The sequence below is a fragment of the Balaenoptera physalus genome (assembly GCF_965194825.1).
Source record: "Balaenoptera physalus genome assembly, chromosome: 15".
Lineage (NCBI taxonomy): Eukaryota > Metazoa > Chordata > Mammalia > Artiodactyla > Balaenopteridae > Balaenoptera > Balaenoptera physalus.
In genome coordinates, this window is record NC_138894.1 from 77,077,367 (window position 1) to 77,101,168 (window position 23,802).

Consider the following 23,802-nt stretch of genomic DNA (forward strand, 5'->3'; position numbering starts at 1 on the left):
AAGAACAACACCCCAAAGGCCCCCACGTCTCGAAGTCCCGAGACTTAGAAAAGAAGGTCTGGGGACTTCCCTGGCAGTGCAGTGGTTAAGACTCCATGCTTCCACTGCAGGGGGTATGGGTTCGATCCCTGGTCGGGGAAATAAGATTCCCGCATGCCCTGTGGTGCAGCCAAAAATAAATAAATTGAGAAAAAGAAAAGAAGGTCTGTGCCCCAGGGAGTGTGGTGGGACATTCTTCAGCCTGTCCCATTTAGAACAGACGAGGTTTGGGGCGGAGGGAAGGTGAGAGGCTGCCTGATGTCTGCTGAACCTGAGAGCAGTTCCGCCCAGTCTTGGCTCTGCCCGAGACTTGGGTGGGAGCAGAAGCCAGGGGCCAGAGGGGGCTCGCAGCTCTGGGGGCTTTGCTGCTTCTCCCGGGGCTGGCGGCTGCAGGAAGGGGCAGGTCCAGGCAGCCGTGGGGAGCTCCACCTCCTGGACTGGCGAGGCCGGGGCTCCCACTGACACTCCGCCCCGCAGACCCCTTTCTGACTCCCTGCACTCGGTCCCGTCGCTGGTGGGAGTAGCAGTGGCCCTCAGGCTGGGGGAGAAGTTCTCTCCGTTATGAGACTGGCTCTGAGACGATGGGGAGGGCGGTGGAGAGGACCCCTTTCCACTGGTGGTCAGCTCCTCAGTCAGGAGCCACCTGATCTGCTGCCAGCACACGGCTGGGCACAGAGGAAGCTCAGCGGGCAGCCGTGGCCCTCGGCTCCCCTCTGGTTTAGCTCTTGGCCTCCCATCTTAGGACGGTTTGTGGCTGCGTCTCACCTCCCCCAGGATCTTGCTCTTCTCACCTGCCGGCCCCAGCATGGCTCTTGCAGAGCGGAGGCTCGGTCTGCGCCAGGGCTAGTCGTGAAGGCCGTTCAGTGAGACCCGGCCCCTGCCCCTTTCAAGTAGGGGTCATGGTTTCCAGCAAAGCTGCTTGCAGGACCGAGGCATCTTACAGTCTCTGCCTGCTCTCCAGTGAGGCTCGCCGTTTATGCCACAGTGACCTCCACCTTTAACTACGGCCAAGCACCTGGGACACACGCCGTTGACGATAAAGTCTCTAAGCATAGACACACCCCGTATATTCTATATTGTATTACATACAGTACAATTCCTGGCAGAAAAGAAGGTGGCAGATGAGCAAACCTGAGGCTAAGATGAGGGAGGGAAGGGTATAAGGGAAATACCACGACTTTCAGCAAGGCTGGCGAGGAGCGGGGTGGGAAACGGGGGTGCAGACCCACGTAGCACAGAGTTAATGCTTCTGCGCTCAGATCGTCTCTGGGGCATCCCTATGTGCAGGGCCCTCAAGATATCTCAAGGGATGAAACTATTTGAACTTAGAAACCATGGGGAAAGGCCCAAAAGGGCCATGGCCTGTTAGAGTGGCTGGCGCCCAGGGACTGGGAGAGCCCTGCCAATATTTGTGTGTCTATAACATGGGGCCCAGCAGTCATCACCGGGCAGGGGATCGGGGAGGGAGGGAGAAGATGGAGAGGAAAGCAGCATAAACCCCTCTGCCGGGGTGGGGATCCTAGTCCCTCTGCCCTCCTCCTGTCCCCTCACTCTGGTGGAGATGCAGGTGCCAGGCCAAGTGGCCCTTGCTCTTACCAGAGAGGCTGAAGCTGGATTCATGAAGGTCCCTCATGCCTCCGTGCCGGGTAACAGGCCGGGTAGGAGTGTCTGCGAGTGGCGTTCCCATCTCTTTTTTCCCAGGATGCACAACAACAGCTACATCCCCCAGGTAGGGAGTGCGGTCCACTCCCTTCACCTTTAAGGTCTAGTGAAGGTGGAGAGCAGAAAAAGGGAAAAGATGATGCCATCAGAGCACAGACACCATCAACCATCAGGGCCAAGCCACCACCACCACCAGAGCCTCCTTGATGGCTGATAAGACTTTGGACGCTGCCACTCTTCTTAGGACCCAAATTACTGCATGTGACAAAGCCTTCCTACATCTTGAACCCAGGGGTAGAGAATCCGCTTGTACCTCCTAAATAGTGCATATGTGTGTGAGTGTTTGCATGCATGTGCATAGAGATATCCACTGACGCCCCTTGACATCGGTGGAATGTTTTCCAAGGTAGCGGGTAGACTTCTGAGGTATTCAGCTTTAGAGAGCATCCCTCACACGGAGCAATGTCATCCCCTCACTTGCCAGGCTCTCAAGAGGCCAGGCCTTTTATTGTGATGTGACAACTTTGTGGGAATAGAGGTTAAGTACAGCTGAGTTGGAGATTAGAATCCCCCAGCAGCAATAATAGTTAATTTTGTACTCACAAAGGCAATAGAGTTAAGAGCCTATATTCTACAACCAGACTGCCTAGGTTCCACCCCTAGCTCTGTTACTTGTAAGCTGTGTGACCTTGTGCAAGTTATGTTACCTCTCTGTGCGTGTTTTCTTATTTATAAGAATACAGAGTTGTTATGAGATCAAATGAAGTAGAACAAGTAAAGCTCTGGCACATGGTGAGTGACATATAAGTATCAGCAGCTGTTATTATTGCAGGGGTCGTTTCGGGGCTTAATCATATTACAAAGTTCTGCTGCGAGAGGAAGTGTGTTGGAGCGTGTGCATAAGGTCTGAAGGGGCAGCATAAATAATCTACACCCCAGGCACTCTTCAGGGACATAACCTCAATCTCCTTGCTGCACAATGCTTGCTGAAACCCTTGTTGAGAGAAAGAACAGATAAGGGTGATTTCTGGAAGGCTCTTCAGCTTACATATTCCTTTGTATTCTCCAACAGATCTGTAGTTGAGCTCAGTCCTCAGAATGTCAAAACTGGTCTGAAGTGTTTTAGCCTTTACCAGGCTGCACTTTGGGGTTCCGGGGGTGAAGGGTGGGAGTACAGACCTGGTGAATCCTGGTTGAGTGACCTTGGCAGGCCCCGGCTCCCGGCAGCCCCTTGCTTTGGCTTTATACACTGGTCCCAACCCCAGAGCTGCTTTCTTTCCTGAGGACCCTGCTCTGTAGGGACTGCTTATTTATAATTTTGGGGAAATGAAGTTTTTTGCGTATCTGCATTCTGTTACATAAGGGCTATACCAGAGAATAGGGAATAGAATTGGTTTTTTCTTGAGGACCTTATGTTGTCATTATAATAAGTGCTTTGGATAAAGGGCCTCTGAGTTGAATTTATATCAGTCCTAGAAGCTGAGCTCTTCCACTATGTCTGGCCCTAAGAGCGGTCTGCTGTGAATTGGTATCTGTCTGACATTTTTGTGAGGTTGGTTTTTATTTATTTATTTATTTATATTATTTTTGGCTGCGTTGGGTCTTCGTTGCTGCACGTGGGCTTTTCTAGTTGCTGCAAGCAGGGGCTACTCTTCGTTGTGGTGCGCGGGCTTCTCATTGAGGTGGCTTCTCTTGTTTCGGAGCACGGGCTCTAGGCGCACGGGCTTCAGTAGTTGTGGCACGCGGGCTCAGTAGTTGTGGCTCGTGGGCTCTAGAGCACAGGCTCAGTAGTTGTGGTGCACGGGCTTAGCTGTTCCGCGGCATGTGGGATCTTCCTGGACCAGGGATCGAACCTGTGTCCCCTGCATTGGCAGGCGGATTCCTAACCACTGCGCTACCAGGGAAGTCCCAGGTTGGTTTTTAGAAGGGCTTCAAACACTTTCTCTGCCCTCTTTTGATCCTATTTCCTGACTAAAACATCTCTTTTTGGGAAAGCCACAGAACTGTTTAAAGATTTTTTTTTTTCAAATGAGCTATAATTCACATACCATAAAATTCACCATTTAAAAGAGTACATTTCAGGGGTGTTTAGTGTAATTCACAAGTTTGTGCCACCAACACTGTGTAATTCCAAAATATTTTCATCACCCCCAAAAGAATCTCCATCCCCGTGAGCAGTCACTCCCATTCTCCCCTCTGGCCAGTCCTAAGCAACCAATAATCTATTTTCTGTCTATGGATTTGCTTCTTCTGAACATTTCATACGAATGGAATCATATAATATGTGGTCTTTTGTGACTGGATCCTTTCACTTAGCATGATGTTTTTAAGGGTCATGCATATTGTATGTAGCATATATTATCACTCCATTCCCTTTTATGGCTGAATAATATTCCATTGTATGGATACACCACATTTTGTTTATTCAGTAGTTGATGGACGTTTACGTTGTTCCCACTTTTTGGCCTTTATGAATAACGCTGCTATGACATTCATGTACAAGATTTTGTGTAGACATATATTTTCATTTTTCTTGACTATGTATATACCCGAGAGTGGAATTGCTGAGTTACTTTGGCAACTCTACATCTAACATTTTGGGAAATGCCAAACTGTTTTCCAAAGTGGCTGCACCATTTTACATTCATTTGACGATGAATGAGGGTTCCAATTTCTCCATATCCTCACTGACACTTGTTATTTTCCGTTTTCTTATTTTAAATCATTGCCACCCTTGGTCAGGTAGTCTTGTGTGTGAATGTGTCGCTCTTACAGTTCTTTGTGGCACCTCCCCCAGAGGTGGGGCTGAGGTCTTCTGCCATTGTCCACATCTGGGAAGCATATTGGAGATGGGACCATTCACCTACCCGAGAGATCCTGAGTTCGCTTTTGAATTGAATACTGGGATAACTAAAGTCATGCTTTTTTTTTAGGTAATCCAAGTCTGCTCCCTGATAGAAGACCTGCATTTGGACTGGGGCTCCTAGGCCCTTGGTCATGATATTTCTAAGAACACCCACCCTTTCTAGACAGAATCTGGAAATAGCTAGGCAGGAGCATTTTGAACCATAATAATATTGCTTTATGCCAGAGGAAGGGAAGGGAAACCTCATGATGCTTTCACCCGTCAGTTTTGTCAGATTTGTTCTTTTCTGATGATTTGCGTTCTCCACCCAGAGGCCAGGGCTGCAGTTGGTTCCCAGCACCCGGAGTTGTCAGGAAGGACAGGACAGCTCTCAAAGATAAGACTGGACAATCAATCCCCAAGCAACGAGGGAATAGCCAGCCTCCTTTTGGGTGAAACTCTACCCAGAGTTCAGTACCCCTGGGGATAAGGTGGAGCCCCAAGCTTCAGTGAACACCCAGGGTGTTTATGGAATCCGAGGACTGGATGAAACTCTCACGATAAGACCTCAGGCCACACCCCCATGGCCGTGAGCTAGACCTGGCTTGACCACTCCACTGGGGGGCCCAGACTCAGCAAAGCCCACCCGGCCTACTGCAGTCACAGGGCGGCTGTGGGGAGTTTGGGGAAAGAGCATCTCCAGGGCAAATATGACAACCCAGGCCAAGCCAGGAGTCCCCTGTCCCGAGGGACGACAAGAAGCCTGGATGCCAGGGAGAGCTATGAGTACCTCATAGTGTCCCTGGGCTCCGAGGGAGTTGGGGACCCTTCCCGATAAATTTTACTTTGTTACAGGTGCTCCTTTTCTACTATTTTGATTGTTCCCAAAGTGACTATTCAGGCAATAAGATTTGGGGGAAAGACAGAGTGAGAACATCTTTGAGATTTAAAAGTCATATAAGATGCCGCCGCCAGGGGCCTTCAACCTCTTCCCACACGTCTTTTCCGCCCCCGCCCCTCACCTTACCTTTTCTCTCTGGACCAGCTTCTTGTAGACAGTGTCTGGGAAGGACCTCAAGGGGCAGAACTTGCCGGTGCCCTCAGCGCACATGAAGACGCCGTTCTCGTACACGACCCGCCCCCGGCTGATGGTGACCAGTGGGACACCATGGCAGCGCATGTTCTCGTACAGGTTGAAGTCTCCTCCCTGCACCTGGGTGCTGGCTGAGATGGTCCTGGTGGGAAGGCAGTGGCGGGAGAGAACACTCTGAGAGGAGGTAAAGATGTCACAGCTCAACAGAAGGGAAGGTACTTAGCGGGAAGGGATGATGCTCAATGGGAAAAGGTGATGCTCAGTGCAAAGGGAAGATGCTCAGTGGGAAGGGAAGATGCTCAGTGGGGAGGGAAGATGTTCAGTGGAGAGGGAAGATGCTCAGTGGAGAGGGAAGATGCTCAGTGGGAAGGGAAGATGCTCAGTGGGAAGGGAAGATGCTCAGTGGGAAGGGAAGATGCTCAGTGGGGAGGGAAGATGCTCAGTGGAGAGGGAAGATGCTCAGTGGGAAGGGAAGATGCTCAGTGGGAAGGGAAGATGCTCAGTGGGAAGGGAAGATGCTCAGTGGGGAGGGAAGATGCTCAGTGGGGAGGGAAGATGCTCAGTGGGGAGGGAAGATGCTCAGTGGGAAGGGAAGATGCTCAGTGGGGAGGGAAGATGTTCAGTGGGGAGGGAAGATGCTCAGTGGGAAGGGAAGATGCTCAGTGGGAAGGGAAGATGCTCAGTGAGGAGGGATGACCCCCAAAGGCTAGGATGGACTGTGTCCCCCCAAATTCATATGTTGAAGTCCTAGCCCCCAGTACCTCAGATTGTGACTGTATTTGGAGATAGGGCCTTTAAAGAACAAATTAAAGTGAAATGAGGTCATATAGGTGGACCCTAATCCAATCAAATGGGTGTCCTGATAAGAAGAGGAAATTGAGACACCAGAAGTGCACATACAGAGGAAGTGCCATGTGAAGACAGAGGGAGAAGATGGCCATCTACAAACCAAGGAGAGAGGCCTCAGAATGAAATCAACTCTGCTGACACCTTGATCTTGGACTTCTAGCCTCCAGAACTGTGAGAAAATAAATTTCTACTGTTTAAGCCTCCCATCTGTGGTATTTTGTTATGGCAGCCCTAGCTGCCTAATACACTGGGCTACGCTCTAGGGGTCTTTCTGCCAATAGCAATCACTAACAGCCACACCTGCAACAGCAGCAGGGACCAGCCACAGGCTGGATGCAGAACCCGGCTTCTCAAGTGCCCTAATGGAGAAGCAGTGTGGGGATCCCAGCAGGGAGGTGCGTTTCTTTGCAATTCAACTTTTTATCTTCAAAATCCCAGCACATTTTTGTCTATCTTGTTCACTGCTAGCTTCTGCACCTAGAAAAGTGCTCAGCAAATGGTGGCACATTTCTATCTGTTGAGTGACTGAATGAAATTTAACATTAAAAAACAATTCCTATTACCCTGTTCAAATCTCTGAGTAAAGATGATGCCCTGGGGCTTCCCTGGTGATGCAGTGGTTGGGAATCCACCTGCCAGTGCAGGGGACACGGGTTCAAACCCTGATCCGGGAAGATCCCACATGCCACGGAGCAGCTAAGCCCGTGCACCACAACTACTGAGCCTGCACTCTAGAGCTCGCGAGCCACAATGACTGAGCCCCCGTGCCACAACTATTGAAGCCTGTGCACCTAGAGCCCATGCTTTGCAACAAGAGAAGCCACAGCAATGAGAAGCCAGCGCACCACAAGGAAGAGTAGCCCCCGCTCGCCGGAACTAGAGAAAGCCTCCATGCAGCAATGAAGACCCAACGCAGCCAAAAATAAATAAATTAAATAAATAAATTAAAAAAAAAAGATGATGCTCATAACAGATGAGTTATCCTGTGGTTTGATAACTCCTGATGCACTTCATTTACCCACTCAACTTGTGTTCATTAATGCCATGGGTGTCAAGCGCTGTGTGCTCAAGGGGACCCACACCCTCAACGAGAGAAGCAGAGTGGGTGGAAGAGTCCGGAACTGAGTGTCAGGACGTCTATCTGGTTCAGCCAATTATTAGCTATGTCATGTGGGGAGTCCCTCTACTCTCTGCTCTTAGTTTCTTCAACAGTAAAATGGAAATAAGAACTTTAGGCTTAAGTGCTTCTTGGGGCTATGTGAAAAGCAAACGAGATAGTTGATGTGACCTAGCTCTGAAAAACTGTAAAGTGCTGCGCACATGGAGCTGCACTATAGCAGATCTTCAGACCTTCTTGTTCACTGTTGCATTCCTAGTGCTTGGACCATGGCAAGCCCTCAAGTATTTGTTGAACTGAACACACCTTAGGGTCATCTTGCTCTATGCTATAAGTAGTGCAAAGATGATATGCTTTTGGAGTTCTGTAATATAAGGTCCTTAAAATCCCAAGTCCCTCTAGCCCTGGAGACTAGCAGCAGGTTTTACTTTGTAGCTTCTGGGTCCCACACCACCACGTCGGCATCGGCTCCAGGGATAATGCGGCCCTTGCGGGGATACAGGTTGAGAATCTTTGCTGCATTGGAACTGGTAACAGCCACAAAACGGTTCTCATCCATCTTTCCTCCAACCTGAAACATTGCAAAAGTGTTAGGTCAACCGAGGTCCTGTGTGTGTGCCTCAAACCCCGGGTCACCCTTGACCCTCGCCTGAGGGCTTTTAGTTGGTTAGAACAATGGTGTTGAGAAGGACAATGTCACGGGCATCATTTCAGATGAGCCAACCTGCTAGGCTTGGTTCCATGTTACTCCTCTGTCCTTCTTGCAGCAACGGGGGCGGGTGGGCCCTTGTTCCAAAAGGTTGCTTTCCTGGTGCAAATCTACCTCCTGTTTGTAAAACCAGGTCTCCTCGGTACTCACTCTGGATAAATCAGGAGCTTCCCTGCATCCACGAAGGGACATATATTCTCTGCTGGAAAGGCATCTTATCGTCCCACACACGAAGGCACCGTGGACTCTTTTCAAAGGGGATTCTGGAGCTGCCTCATGGGTCTTCCCTGAGCTGGTTGTTTAGGCTTGAGGATTTCAAATCTCTTTGGGCTCATACTCTATGCTGCATCTAATCTGTGATAGGTCAAGACCAAAACTACTTATTCTTCATGGGCAGAACAGGAGGTATTCAAATGAAGTCCCAGTCTCTATCTTTATTATTGGACAAAAGATCTTTAAAAAGGTTCGTATCCCTTGGCCCAGAAATCCGCCTCTAGGAATCTGTCCTCAGGAAATACTTAGAAATGCTGATGTACACTCATGAACAAAGAGATTCTCTGCAGCATTATTTCTAAGAGCAAAAATTTGAAACAGCTGAAAGTTCCAAACATCATGGAAGGATTAATTGAAGTATGGTACTTCCTTTGGAGGGAATATTATTTAGCCATTAAAAATACGTTTTTAAAGAATTTTTACTGATATAGGAAGACACTCAAAATACACTGTTAAATGAAAAGAAGATGAACCCAGTAATTAAAATAATGTACAGTACATGCATAGAGCTGGAAAGAAATACACCAAAATATTAATAATTTCCCAGTATGGAATTATGGGGTTTTTTCCTAATACTTTTCCATATTTTCCAAATTTTTATGCTAGGCCTTATTACCTTTCAGATCAGGAAAAAAAAAAAGACCTTTTCTGTTTTCCTTTTGAGTGGAACAGGAGCTGTGGTTGACCCAGCCCTCCTAAGGATGAAAATTCTTCTGAGGCCCAGAGTGGGGAGGGGTCCCGGGAACATACCACTCCTCTCTCCCAGATGATGCTCATGCGGTCCTGCACGCCGCTCACGCCGTGTGGGATCTTGGTGAAGTCTTCCTTGCCCATAGCTTTCTGCTTCGTGGTGAAAGGCCGGTGATCTGATGCCACAATGTTCAGAGTATCACTGGGTAGAGAGAAGGACATGACCAGTAAGGGGAGGGGAGGCCAGGGTCCCAGAGGGTAGGGACAGGGACAGCGAAAAACCTTCACTTGGAAACACGGCAAAGCTGGTTTCAATCTCAGCTCTGCCACTTCATAGCTGTATGACCTCTAGCGAGTTATCTGTGAGAACCTCAGTTTACACATCTGCAGAATGAGCATATGTGCCAACTGTGGCACAGAATGCCAGCGTCACGGGAGACACTGAGAGTCTGGATGTTAAGAGAACTAACGGGTGGAGAAAAATTGAACTTAAGAGTTTATCTAAGGGCTTCCCTGGTGGCACAGTGGTTAAGAATCTGCCTGCCAATGCAGGGGACATAGGTTCAAGCCCTGGTCTGGGAAGATCCCACATGCCGCAGGGCAACTAAGCCCGTGCACCACAACTACTGAGCCTGCGTGCCACAACTACTGAGCCCGTGTGCCACAACTACTGAAGCCCGCACGCCTAGAGCCCGTGCTCCGTAAGAGTAGCTGCCACAATGAAGCCCGCACACCGCAACGAAGAGTAGCCCCTGCTCGCCGCAACTAGAGAAAGCCCGCGCGCAGCAATGAAGACACAACGCAGCCAAAATAAATAGATAAATAAATAAATAAATAAAAAAGAGTTTAACTAAAGCGAGAGGGTGGAGGTAGTTTTACTTCCATGGAACCATATGCCGACTCCCTCTCATCTCCCCCCTCAACCCGCACCAGGCCCTGCTGGCAATAAGCATGTGCTTGGTAAAACACTCAAGTTCCATGTTAAGCTTTGCTTGGATGTGAGGGCTCTCCTGGCCCAGCAGGGAAGAGCAAGGACAAGACGGAAGAGAAGTCTACCTTGATGAACCAGCAGCGACATGCCAGTGGTTCATCGCCGCTGCCATCCGTGAACATGGTCCTCAAATGGTTGCTGAGGTTACGGTGGGTAAGGCACGGCCAGGCTCTCAAGGGGTTCCCGGGCCGCTCAGAACTCGGGGCAGAGACTTACATTGGTGACAGTGCACATGGCATGCCACTCTGTGGCATGGGCTGGTAGCTCCCTGCGCCAAAGGTGCTGCTCTGGGCCCTCTCAGGGGCTGCGGGAGGGGCTCTTCCACAGAGCATAGGGTTTATTCTAGGGTATCCTGGGGATCCCCACATGCCCCAGACCTGCAGAACCCACCAGAGATAAACAGAATCTTTAGGTTTTCACTTTCTCCTCAGGGATCCTGCAGACACCCGGGTAGGGCTCAGATCAGAAGATGCCCATCAGAGTCATGGGCTGAGGGTCTGGGACCCCAGGACCCCATGCTTTAACTGACGAGTCTTACTGAGCACCCACTTTTCTAAAAAGGCCCCTACACAAGTAAGTGCTCACTAGGCAAGAGTGAATGGGGGGGCACATTCTAGAAGGGCTTTTGGGGTCCCCTGATGCTGCCCTGAATCTGGGAGGTATGACAGACCCATCTCTACTCTTTAAAGTTTAAAACACCACTGCCTTTTGTTAAGTACTTTAAAAATATATATGTTCAAATGAAGAAATTTCTGATCCCTTTGAGAAGTCAGATTTTAAATAAAGGACAAATCCTTATATCTATAGATTGTACTTATTACCCTGGTATATTCGAAGAAACCACATCCTAAAGTAGATCATTATGAAGCAGCTCATATTTTCTTATAGAAATATGATAATTGGCGTCTGGGTTTTCTATCAAGTATTTTGCGTAATACCAATTATCATCAATAATGTCATAGAAGCAAAATTATAGTAATCATAAATTCCTAAAAATGTAAAAACTATGCTCCAAATTCTATAAAACTGCACGTGTTTACAATATGCACTGATTAAAAAAGGGATTCAGGGACTTCCCTGGTGGCGCAGTGGTTAAGACTCTGCGCTTCCAATGCAGGGGGCCTGGGTTCGATCCCTGATCCGGGAACTAGATCCCACATGCCGCAACTAAGAGTTCGTGTGCTATAACTAAGGAGCCAGTGAGTCGCAACTAAGGAGCCCATGAGCTGCAACGAAGGAGCCCGCCTGCTGCAACTAAGACCCGATGCAACCAAATAAATAAATAAATAAATATTAAAAAATGGGATTCAAACTATTCTCATAATAGTTCACATGAAATTATAATTCTATTTAAATGAATAGAATTTAGTTAAATAATTTAAATAAATTTGACAAAATAGGCTAGATATTAAAACTTAAATTATTCGATTAATAATACTTTTCTTCCCCTGCCTATTTAAATTTGTGTGGATTTGGGCACTGTAATTTGGGTGGGTTGGGGGTTTTACTACCTTTTTGTTCTTTCAGGAAATTTGCTTGTGGCAAGCAGAGGTATTTCAAAAGATTCTTTGACCTTGGAACTGAGCCCCAATTCTTATAGTGGGTTCTTGATACTTGTTTGTTTTTGTTGTGTTGATAATGATGAAAAGGAGGCTGGTTTTTCCCAACAACAAGCATTTTTAAAAGAAAGAGCTGATCTGGCATTTCTCCCTTTACTCTCTCAAATTGGTTAAATTCGTCAGAGCTGCCACTGCTCAGAATCACAGCAAAACTATGGGACAGACTTTAATTACTGCCACTGTGCCACAGCATATCCTGCCCCTCCAGGGCCCACCTTCACCCCGGGACCCTACTGCCTGCACTCCAGTTGTATTTGGAAAGCCCCACGCTGCTCTTTCGGTTGTTAATGTAGCAAGATGTGGAGTGGAAATTTTCCAGTTGTTAGCCAACCAGGACTGAAAACTAAGGACATGGATGAAATAAAAGCCCCATTATCTAACGACAGCCACCTCCAACTGGGGCTGGTCACTTCCCTCAACACCCCCCCACCATCACCCTAACAGAGGTGTATCACCACCCCCAGGTCTTGTAAAAGCAGAAGACAGGGAGGGCGACTGAGGTGTTGGCAGAATGGTGAGTCCTGCAGTCTCTCCCTTCTTCCTCTTTTCATGGGTTGAATGGTGCTTTCCTCTCCCCCAGCTAGTCTCCTCAAGAGGGGACATTTCAAGTGGTTCACCTGTGGAGAACAGAGGTGACAGCAGTGGGCACCTGCCTGGGTGGTGGACGGGTGGGCCTGCCTGAGCCTCTGGGTGAGGAGAGCCAGGGGTGGGGGCCAGCCTGCCCTCCCACCGTAGGGAGTGGCAAAGCTGTGTGAGCTTGCTCTGGGCCCAGATACTGTAGAAGGTGGCCAGGCTTAAGCTGCTTGGCCAGATTCTTGTTCACAGGGAATTGCTAGTTCTGGAAGCCGGGAAGGTACGGGAAGAAGAGGTCAAGCTGGACTCCATCTCCTGTGTCAGAGGATTGCGTGAGGGTGGCTCAAGAGAGCCTGTATCTGGGCACATGCCCCATACAAGGAGGGCCCCAAAGGCCAGTCACTTTCAGCCAGAGAAGCAGCAACAATTAGTGCAGGAGGACAAATCATGCTTGGGTATGGAGTGGAATTCCCCACCCCTTTAATCCTAACCCCTACTAATTCTCTGAGCTGGGGGTGGGGAGGGGAAGAGATTGACTTTTAAACTGAACTGGACTTCAATAAACAAAAGAGAAGAAAAAGCAATGGCCTTTACCGTTATCAAAATGTCACTAGAGGCAAGAAAGAATTTGAAGCAAAACGAAACAAAATCTTTCCATGTTTGTGTCCCACCAAAGTCAGACTATTCATTAAAGCATTTTATTTAGACCTGGATTGAATGGGGAAAAGCAGTGTTAGAAAAAGAGGAGCTGGGGAAAGGGAGGTCTGGAGGAAGATGTTAAGGGGAAAGAGGGAGAAGCAGAAGAAAACGGGGAAGAGGAAAGAAAGGAGGGAGAAACACAGAAGGGGGGAGGTACATACAATGAGAGAATACCACATGGGACATAATGAGAAGAGGGAGAGGTGAAGAAAAAAAGAGATAGAAAGATGCACAAATTTTCTAGGGTAAGTCAGAGACCACATCCTATAGTTCCCCAGTGGTCTCCAGTGTAAGGTATCAATGACCTCTGAAATTCTGAATAGCCACTGTTCACAGTTTTATATATGCTCTTTACTCATCACCTCAGAAGCTCTCATCCAAATCAAGTGGTCATAGGAGCTCCATGGATGGCAATTATCTGATGGGCTTTGGAGAAGCTAACAAAAGCAACATCATCCTCTGGACACAACGAAATCAAACTTAGGTCAGGTTTGGGGCCTCTACGATATCACCTTAAAGATCTACAAATTTCCGGAATGGCGCGCATTGTGAGATAACGCCGGGCGTGGTCCTGCTGAAACACCTTACTTGGCCAGCAGGCTCATGAGGTAGGTTGACGTGTTGGTGTCCAGTCTCAGGGGAGGCACTGTGACATAGGCGGCTGCGTGGGACCAGTCCTGGTGGTAGTAGTGTAAGCCCGTCAGTGTGGCGTGCGCAGTGGTGGTCTCGGCCAGCACGACCTTCCCTGAAAGAAGAGGGTTCAAACCATCACCAGGAGGCCAGTGAACCTGGGAGATCACTGGTCTGAGCCTCTCATGGGGCAGGTGAAGGAGCTGAAGTCAGAAAGGAAGGGACTTGCCCGAGCTCAGCTGGGCATTTGAGAGCACAGCTGGGGTCAAGGTCAGACTGCTCCCTGGCCCCGTGCTGACTCCAGGCAAGAACAGAAGGGCGGGGGCGCTGAGGCGGGGCAGCACTGATCTGTTTTCTGAGCAGGCGGCTGCTGGGAGCAGCTTCAGGAGAATACTGGGGGTGGCATCCGTAGCAGGGGATGGAGGGCAGGGAGACGGAGGTGGGAGGCTGGAACAACAGCGCAGGAGAGACAGCGAAGGGGGTTCTGCTAAAGGAGAAGCAAGAGGCAGGATTTGGAGGGCAGTGTGGTGGGAAGGCTGAAAGCCCTTTCTCCTGATTTATATCCTCAGGTTTGTGACCGTGACCTGTTTCTCCTGTTACTGGGCCCTCACTGGCACCCCGAGCCGGTCTGGGAGTACAAGCACGTACAAAGCCTTCACGGGCTGCCAGGTGCTCCGACACACAGGTGCCCTGGGGCTGGTACACTGGGTTCCTGAAAGGGACGCTGGGCCCTCACAGTGTCGTTTCTCCAGGGACTTCCCAGGCATTTCCCCCCTGAAATGTCAGTTGGAACTGGTCCAGGATTTCATGTTGGTTACCAAGGCAACCACTAGCAAAACCCAAGAGACTCAAAAAAATACCAGTTAGTGAGTTGATTGAAAACTTGGAAAATTTTACCAGACCCAGGAGAGGTGACGGACACTTCTGTAAAGCTGTTATGCAAACAAATGTGGAGAGGAAAACACTGGTGCTAATGGACTGAACCCAGGCCAGTGCAGGGTGCTTGTGAAGAAGACAGCCAGAGAGAAAAGGGAAAGGCAGGCTCAGGGCCTGGCCCCAGGAGCTGGGCTGGGAAGTGCATGGAGCTGCTGGGCCCCACCACACACGGGCGCTGCTCAGCCCAGTCTATGGACTCACCTTGCATCTTAGCAGCTGCAATAACGTCACCGGCCGAGATGCTGGACACGTTGACCAGGTAGATGGGACAGTGAGTCTAAGGACGGGAAACACGGTGGGAAGGAGAGAGCATCAACCCCATAACCTAACAAGGACCAAGGTGACCAGCCCAGCCCAGTGCTGGCCCCAGCGCTGTCCCCTGCATCGCTTAGCACTCCCCTCAGGGTGGCGGTCTTCTGCTGGGAATGCAGGGCTGGTGGCTGCAGGCTGGGGAACCCCACGAAACAAGGAGGGGACAGGCACCAGAGCCCAGCGGGGGGACATCAGGGCAAGATGTCAAGTGCTGAACTTCACATTTTCTACCAGCCAACACCAAGACTATTTACAACTTGAAATGAGGGACTCTTAATTTCCTATTCATGAACGTGATGACCTAGAGACAGTTGTGTATTATATCCCATATCTAAAACGATGATATCTGCCATCTGAGGGCTGCTTTATCAGTAGACAGAATGTACCCTGGAGAAGAAACAATACACAAGAGGTTCAGGGCTCACAGTCTACACCAGACAGGACCGGTCTTGCAAATGGACACCTGGATTATAATACTGATTAGCTTTTCCTCTATCAAGCTGTGTGACCACGGTCCATGGCTTCACTTCTCTGGGCATGTGTTTGAACTAAGAAAACGAGGAGCTGCCCTTTTGTTATTCAGATCTTTCCTAATTCTGGGGTAAGTTCCCATCAGGAAGTAATTGAGAGCATAACTATTGTTATGACAGTAAAACAATGTCCTTGTCCAGCTCCTGGACTTATAAAGGGCTAAAGGGAAACTGTTTTCCCAAATGTTATTCTAATGCCTTCTTTGCCTATCAAATTAGGAGGATAGAGAATTTAGGGGCTGGCCTGACATTTGATGTGCTTGGCACAAGTTTCCTGACTAATTCTGAGACCAACTGGACCTCCAACCTCTGTGTTCCCCTGGTGTTCCTAACACCACATCCTCTGCTCAACAGCCTTCGGGGTAGCCAAGGTCTTTCCGGAGGCGAAGTTCTCAAGTGTTAGCGCCCATTAGGATCATTACCGGGCTTGTTAAAACACAGATTGCTGGGTGTCACCCCCAGTTTCTGATTCAGTGGGTCTGAACAGGCCTGAGCATTTTCATTTCTGAGTTCCTATTTTTTAAAAAAATTAATTAATTAATTAATTAATTAATTTTTGGCTATGTTGGGTCTTCGTTTCTGTGCGAGGGCTTTCTCTAGTTGCGGCGAGCGGGGACCACTTTTCATCGCGGTGCGCGGGCCTCTCACTGTTGCGACCTCTCCCGTTGCGGAGCACAGGCTCCAGATGCGCAGGCTCAGTAGTTGTGGCTCACGGGCCTAGTTGCTCCGCGGCATGCGGGATCCCCCCAGACCAGGGCTCGAACCCGTGTCCCGTGCATTGGCAGGCGGATTCTTAACCACTGAGCCACCAGGGAAGCCCCTGAGTTCCTAATTCTAACAAATGATGTTGATGCAGCTGGTCCAGAGACCACACTTAGAAAACTAGAGTTCAGATTATCTGAGCAAATAGAACACTTAATGATGGTTTAGGAGGAGAAAGGATCTTGGTACAGTGTTCTACTGTTTTTAAAGTGCTTTTCCTTCCACGACACCTTTGATCCTCACAACCATCCTGCGAGGGGTGGGTGATATTATCATTCCAATTTTAGATAATAAAATAGTCTCTCGGAGTGGTTGATTGACTTGCGTGTGACTGGAGGCTTGTCTTTGGTCAAGGCCCCAAGGTGTGTGCTCATTCCCACCACCACACTGCATCAGCGCCCCCTTACCCTGAACCATACCAAGGAAAAATCATGAATGGCCCAGAGGCAGAGGTTCGAATCATAGTTCTCTAAGCAAACGTCTCTCTGCTCCTCTACAAGGAACAGATTCCAGCTGCCATGAGGCTCTGTGGTCCCCACCTTGCCCTGCCTCTCCTGGGAGGCATTTCCATTTGAGCAATGAACCAGGTCTCAGCAAGCTCAGCAGGGCAGAACGGGGAGCCGGTGGCAGGGAGGACTCCTGCCAGGTCTGTGGGAATAGCAACGTTCATTCAGCAAACAGTGTTCATTTGCGGTCCTGTGAGCCAGGCATGGGGCTGGTACCCAGAGCAGAATGGAACTCTACTGTACAGGCTGGGTTCTGACCGCAGAGTTGAGAATGGGCTGAGGGTGAGCTGGGGTCTACTTACTCTGTTTGCAATGGTGATAACTCGGTGAGTGGCTTCTGCTTCCAGCTGTTAGAAACAGAGGACAGGAAGAAAACAAGCTTCACCATCTCCCCAAGCAAGCTTACATCTCCCTGACACCCCACCTCATATGCAGAAAGTGCTGGAATGTCTGACTCAGAGCTGGAGTGACAAACAGCACCCACAGGGGCTGGCTCGGGGGGAAACCCTGGGCAGGGCCACCAAGCTCCAACCACCTCTGCTCACACTGAGAGAACCCCGGGACTTAGCGTTCTAGGCACATCTTTGCTGGATGCTACTCAGGGCTTAATTAAAAGACAACAAAACAAGAGCAAACGAAAACCTGCGGTCACATCTCTCCCTGGTTTCTGGTGCATTCTCTCCACAGCCATCTCAGAACTGTAGCAAAGGAGCAATACTGATTGATTTCAAGCTGGAGATTAGGCTAGATCGGGATTTCTGAACCTCGGCACTAGGGGCATCTTGGGTGAGATAACTCTCTGTGGTAGGAGCTGAATGGACATTGCAGGTTCTTTGGCAGCATTCTTCACCTCTACCTAGTAGATGCCAGTAACATCCTCCCCCCAGGTTGGGATAACCCAAAATATCTCTGGACATTGCCAAATGTCCCTGGGGAGCAAAACCTCCTTAGATGCTCCCCTTTAATCAGTAGATGATGAAGGTGGTATTCTTGCTATTACTGCCACTACAGTCAGCACCGCGCTCTTCCCCTCATAGAACTCCACAAAGTCCAGTCCTGTGTGCATCCCCCCACCCCTCTGCTCACAGGCACTCTCAGTGCCTTGTTGAAGCTGGTGTGTCTTTCTCTATCAACTCTGAGGTGCCCAAACAGGAGCTACATTCAAGGGCTCTGGCAGACAGAGACAAACCCATGGCAGGAGTAAGGTGGGACCCCCGTCCACACCAGGCTGACCCACTATAGGCTGACTTGGTTCCTGTCTGATGGCAGAACTATCACATCCTGTCTCCAGCTCCTCGTCCCTCAAGGCCTCCCCATCAGTCCCTCATGGACATCCAACCACCACTCTGCATTTAAGGCTTTGAAGAAATGGAAAATAGCTCTCCCCTCACCACTGGCAAGGCATGTCCGAACAGGGTCATAGGGCAAGAACACATTATTTATCTAATGTGATCCTCCAGAGCTGAATTCTTCAGCAAGGGGGACCTGGGGGCATTTGTGTCGACACCCTGCAAAACTGTGCAAGGATAAAACCAGAGGGCAGAGGGAGAGCAGGGCTTAGTCACCATCTCAGCAATGAATAGGAAAAGGGGGAAAGAGCACAGACATGCATGTGCCTCTCGTTTCTGGTGGGAAGGGTCCAAAGTCTTCCACAGATGCTCAAAGGGATCTCAGCCCCAAAATGCCAATTCACTGGCTTATAGTCTGGAATTTCTTCTAACATCTAAAGGCCCTTTCAGTCTGTCTTTTCTCTCCCGATTCAATTTTGGCCAAAGCAACCCCTGGCATGTTCACATGGCCTCCCTCAGACCCTTGAAATCAGCTCCCAATGAGGTGGGTCTGTTTCCCCAAAGTTGTCTTCCCCAAGGAAGCTCAAGGCCAGGTTGGCTGTAGCATGGAGGAAGCTGTTTCCTGGGAAGCTTCCAGATGGGAATTTCACACATGAAGAAAGCAATACCATACGACTCGTATTTACTGATGACTCTTCTATCCTAAAGGTTCTGTGAATCTATAGGAAAGATGATGGCAGAGAACACGGATGTCTTCCTCACCTCCTCTGGACGGCTGATCTCAATTCCTTCTGGGCCTGTGATACCCAAATCTAGCGCCTCCTTTGCACCCTGAATAAGAGCAAAAGAAAGAAAATTGAGAGAATCATAGAGATACAAAAAATACTGAACCCAAGGGACAGTAAAATATGCTCAGCACAGCCCATTCCAATAGGCTTGCTGCTTTTCTCACTTCTGTAATACTCATCTTATAAAGAGGGCAGGATTAGTACAGGAGATCCCCTGAGTCTCACTTCATAATGATTGAAAATATCTTTTCCTCTTAAAAATACGGTTCAGTCACCAGCCAACAGGCCTGGGACACTAAAGACAAACACTGTTTATTGATCTGCAAATCAGAATTTCCTCACTGGAAATCTAGTTAAATCTCCAGCTTCCACAGATGCCTAGATTAACCTTTACCCCAAGTATCCTACTTAAGACCCAGTAGTACAAAGGGGCTTGTCTGTCTTGGTACCAGTGAGAAGATCTCTATAATACCTCAGGTCCGCTGAGGAGGTACAGGAAAGTGGAATGTTGACCCTTATTTATTCTGTATGCCACATCTCATTAAAACTATTTCTTAGAGGTGCTCTAAATTCCTTTGTGATAATGGAATGTAAGTATCATATCTGAATGAAGACATCATCATCCAAGACTTAGAAACCCTTTTGGACTATACAGAGAGACTTGTTTTTTACAGACACTAGAAAAGTTTGGATTTTTGGACAAAGGTCTGTCATCTGGGCTGTTAACATCTCACACTTTCTTTTATAATTTGTTTTATCTGAACCCTGTAGGGAGGGTCATGGGTGGTCAGGAATCCCCCCGAGAACTGTCTCTATTGGTGCTCCCCCAACTTCCCCCAACATTCTCTACTGCCTTGCCTCGGCCACGAGCTCCCCATTTTCAGCATGGACCCGGGCGATCGCCCCAATATCCTTGCAAGCGTGAAACACTTGGTACAGTTCGCTGTCCCGAAGCATATACAAGTCCTTGTAGGTCATGAACATCTGGAACGAGTTGACACCCTTCTCCCTCACCAGGGTCTCCATTTCTGCTTTCACCTGGAGAGCAGAATGCAAAGGCAATGCCACGTGAGTACAGAGAGCCAAGAGGCTGACTGGCAGACGCTGGCCCAGCGCGGAGGAGAGGTGGCTCTGTCGCCACATGACCACCCGCAACCTTGCAGTATCTCACTCTCCTCCCACTCCACAGGCTGCTGTGAGGTCACGTGAGCAAATGGATGCGGAAGTGTTTTGAAAATTGTCCAGCGTGACACAAATAGAGAAACTAGATCTGGGCATGTTTCTCCTATCACATAAGCTTGTCCTGTGTTTCTGTCTCCAAATCAGCCTTATTGGTAAATGCACTAATGACTTTTACACCTGTGGACAGTTCCCTCCGCCCCCCATAACAGAAGGGGTGTTACAGGGAAGGCGTACTAATGCTAAAAATCCAGAGATCTGGGGAAAATCTAACTTAGGGACAAAGCCAAACATGAAGCAAAGTTATGTGAATAAGGAGATTCATCCCAACATTATTTATACTAGGAAAAAATGGAAGAAACATTGGTCCAACAATAGGAAAACAAATTGTGATTCATCTACTTGACAGAACATTAGGTGGCCATGGCATTGATGGTCATGAAGGCCATGCAGCCAGATGGAAAATGCTCACACTTAAGTGAAAGAGTTACTGTGTAAAAAGCAGGTATGAAAAAAGACCAGAAGGAAATAAGCTAAAATAACAATAGTGATTGTGTTGGGGTGACTGAATTATGTGCTTCCTTTCTTTTCTATTTTTAAAATCTGTAATTAGAAAAAAAAATTTGGGTTATTATAAAAAAGAATTAAAAATTCTAGATGCATGAAAATCCCCACAACCTTTGGGGACTTAGGGATAGCTGACTTGGCCTCAGTGTTGCTGGGAATCTGAGCGGACCCTCTCTATTCCAGGCCACTGGAGGAGGGAAGGGAGAGAGGCTCAGGGTAGGGGTCGCCCATCCAGGAGGGTGTCCGAAGTGGACAAAACTTCCATCTGAGATAAGGGATGGCTAACATTCAGTGTGGTCTGCACCTTTTACCCGGTACCAGGAGGGGGATCTTCATGTGTGAGGTTGGGGGGTTCCAAGGCCTTTCATAAGCACCAGTTTGGATATAATCGAAGAGATTGTGTAAGCCCCACGCTCAAGGCTTGTACCTGAGGGCAGAAGTACAGCCAGGCTTTTAGTCACTGTCTCAGAAGGGACTCAGGCCCTTTAGATCAGGATCCACAGCTGGAGAACTTTGTAAAATTTCTTAATGCTTATTTAAGATTCCAAGGCATCCACTCAAGTACTGGCACATGGTGACTAATGAGCACTTGATGAAAGAATGAATATCCAGGTTGCTTCCCTGGGGTAATAAGCAGTAAAACTCCAGAAGTGAAGCAAAATCTAAATGCCTGTATATCTGTATTCGGGAAGAACAAGGAAGAGGGAATCCGGGGAGCAGGGACTGGACTCTGGCCCTGGGGCCTGGGCAATGGGAGGCCAGGGAAGCCAGGGGCACAGAGGCTGGACTGAGAAAGGGCCCAGTGGGAGCCACACACCAGGAGCAAACTCAGGGTGCCCAGAGCAGGAGCTGGGGCCCAGCAGGAAAGAAGCACCCCAATTCATTCTTACCAGGCAGCACTGAGCCAGGACGGGACCCTCCGTTCTGAGACCTCAGTGCTGTCACTCCAAGCACAAAATGATGTGACCCTCAGGGCTGACCCTTACTGAGCTTGCTACTCAGCAGCAACCCCTTAGGGGTTGCTACATAAGTGGCACCTTATGTAGAGCATCAGGACATGCTGAGCGCCCTGTGGTCAGAGCGCTGGAAAACTGGCTCTTTAAATTAAGCAAAACAGGCCTCCCCCCTTATAGAATCATAAGTGTTTTTTCTTCTGGCATTTGGAGGAGTTAGGATGGTGGTGGGAGGGGTGTTCCACACCGCAGGACAGCGTCAGCGCCCCAGCTGGCTCCCACCAAACGGCCCCTCTGCCAAAACGAGCACTGGTTCTTCTCTTGGGGTTCCACGCAGCGCTGTTACCTTGGGTGCCCACCAGGGGATCCCCACATGGAGGGCGTAGTCACAGCAGACCTTGGGGTCAGCCAGACCCCGGCACTTCTCGTAGGCATCCACAAGGGAGGTCTCCTTGTCAGGCAGGACATGGCCGATGATCATGGTGGTACCTCCAACTAGTGCTGCCTGAGGGAGACGGGAAAAGCAATCTCGTCACATCTCTACCCGCACCCGAGTCGCTGACGTGGGGACACTGGGTCCTCAGGTGGACATTCAGGACAACCACAGACCCTCCCGTACAAGAGGCTGGGAGGCCCAAGTGCAGCAATGTTTGGGAAGCTGTAAGGAGCCGTCAACACAGGAGCCAGTGTGTAATCTTCATCATTACTGTGGATCCAGCACACAAACCTGCCTCTTCCTCACCTTGGGTTGCAGCTCGGTGCTTGGGAAAAACCACTTAGTGTGTTACCAGTGCCTGTATTTCCAAATGAGAAGATTCCCCCCAGACAATTTCTGACCAACTTGAATATATAGATGATGTAAGCAAATGTCTACCACAATGTAATATAAGTCTGTTTATAATATTATTTTAGTTAACACATATATATGTAAACCATAATGAATAAAATGTCAACTTGACTCTATTGTTTTGTTTTATTTGCTCACATTTCATGAAACAATTCTATTCAAAGTTTTTATAGGCATCTTCACATCAGGGTCTTTGTCTTCAGTTTTTCCAAGAACATTAACTTCATTTCCATCTGTCTTGTTTGAGATAGAGCATTTTAGGTCCCCGTACGACCTATCAGTGAAAAACTGATCCTATCCACAATCTCCAAGAGATACCACTTAAAAAGAAATCTTTTAAAGGTCTCATTTGCAATCACAAACAATCCGCCCAGGAATAATTACTCAATCTGTATTAAAGTTCTGCCCCCACGTACTTGTTTAAAAACCAGTTTGGTCAGGTGACCACAATGAGCTTCCTAAACTAGCACTGACCAAAGTCTATTCCAGGCTAATGGGCTGTTCTCCAAAAAAACTTTATTGAGATAAAAATTGAGACAGGCCCCATAATATGTGAAACTTTATGAGGGCTTTAATATAGGTGACTCTCTTTTCTTGATGAATTAAAATTTGGACAAAACCTACTCTTTTATTTGGATCCTTACTGTGACTGGAATCAGCTCCAAGTTCAAGTCCCTGCTATGCCACCTCCCGGCTGGATAACCTCAGCCCGGTTACTTGACCTCTGTGATGCAAGAGGTCAAGTATGTTTTTTCTCTTTTTTTCTTTTTGTTTTTAACATTTTTCATTTATTTATTTTTTAAATATTCTGTTACAGAGTCTTTACCTATACCATGGGACCGGCTTCCTTGTTGGAGAGCTGTGAAAGTCAAGAGAATCATCATTTTGTAAAGTTTTGTCCTAATATATGTGTTTAGTTATTCAGAGTTTAGTTGTTTATCTCTGTTTTCTGTATGGGAGGAAAACAGCACAATGAAACTGTCTTGATGATTTCATGCTTCTCTATCCAGTTAAATCATTGATCATGAATCAGAAATATTGCTGGAGAATAAGGGACTGAAAAAATAATTAGTTCAGTGGCCAAGCAACAATTACAATGAAAGCTCTTGCAACACTGATTTTCCATGCTGACCCTGGCTGGGCGGGTGAGACTAGTCCCCTTGTTGTCCTGGGAAACCCAGGGGCCTGACTTCTTGCATAGCTTAAAGCAACCAGCAGAGGGTGCTAGTTCTGCGGCTCACACGCAGGAATCATGATGTGGGAGATGGAGAGAAGGGGAAGAGCAGCAGATTGTAGCTTTACTAGCTGGCTTCTATTTCTGATTTTGCTGGGTTGTGCCAGAAT

General features: G+C 48.5%; 1 protein-coding gene across 2 annotated transcripts in view; it reads right to left on the reverse strand.

Moving 5' to 3' along the window:
- The window catches only part of DPYSL5 (dihydropyrimidinase like 5), an 89,530-nt gene that overhangs the window by 3,314 nt on the left and 62,414 nt on the right, over positions 1–23,802 (reverse strand). For both annotated transcript variants that reach the window (XM_082428022.1, XM_082428023.1), the window contains exons 3-12: positions 21,958–22,116; positions 19,771–19,950; positions 18,887–18,955; positions 17,138–17,182; positions 14,927–15,002; positions 13,748–13,904; positions 9,338–9,479; positions 8,034–8,176; positions 5,574–5,781; positions 1,636–1,804 (exon numbers count right to left, since the gene is read on the reverse strand). In XM_082428022.1, the coding sequence (XP_082284148.1) occupies positions 1,636–1,804; positions 5,574–5,781; positions 8,034–8,176; positions 9,338–9,479; positions 13,748–13,904; positions 14,927–15,002; positions 17,138–17,182; positions 18,887–18,955; positions 19,771–19,950; positions 21,958–22,116 (1,348 nt within the window). The remainder of the gene's footprint in view (positions 1–1,635; positions 1,805–5,573; positions 5,782–8,033; positions 8,177–9,337; positions 9,480–13,747; positions 13,905–14,926; positions 15,003–17,137; positions 17,183–18,886; positions 18,956–19,770; positions 19,951–21,957; positions 22,117–23,802) is intronic.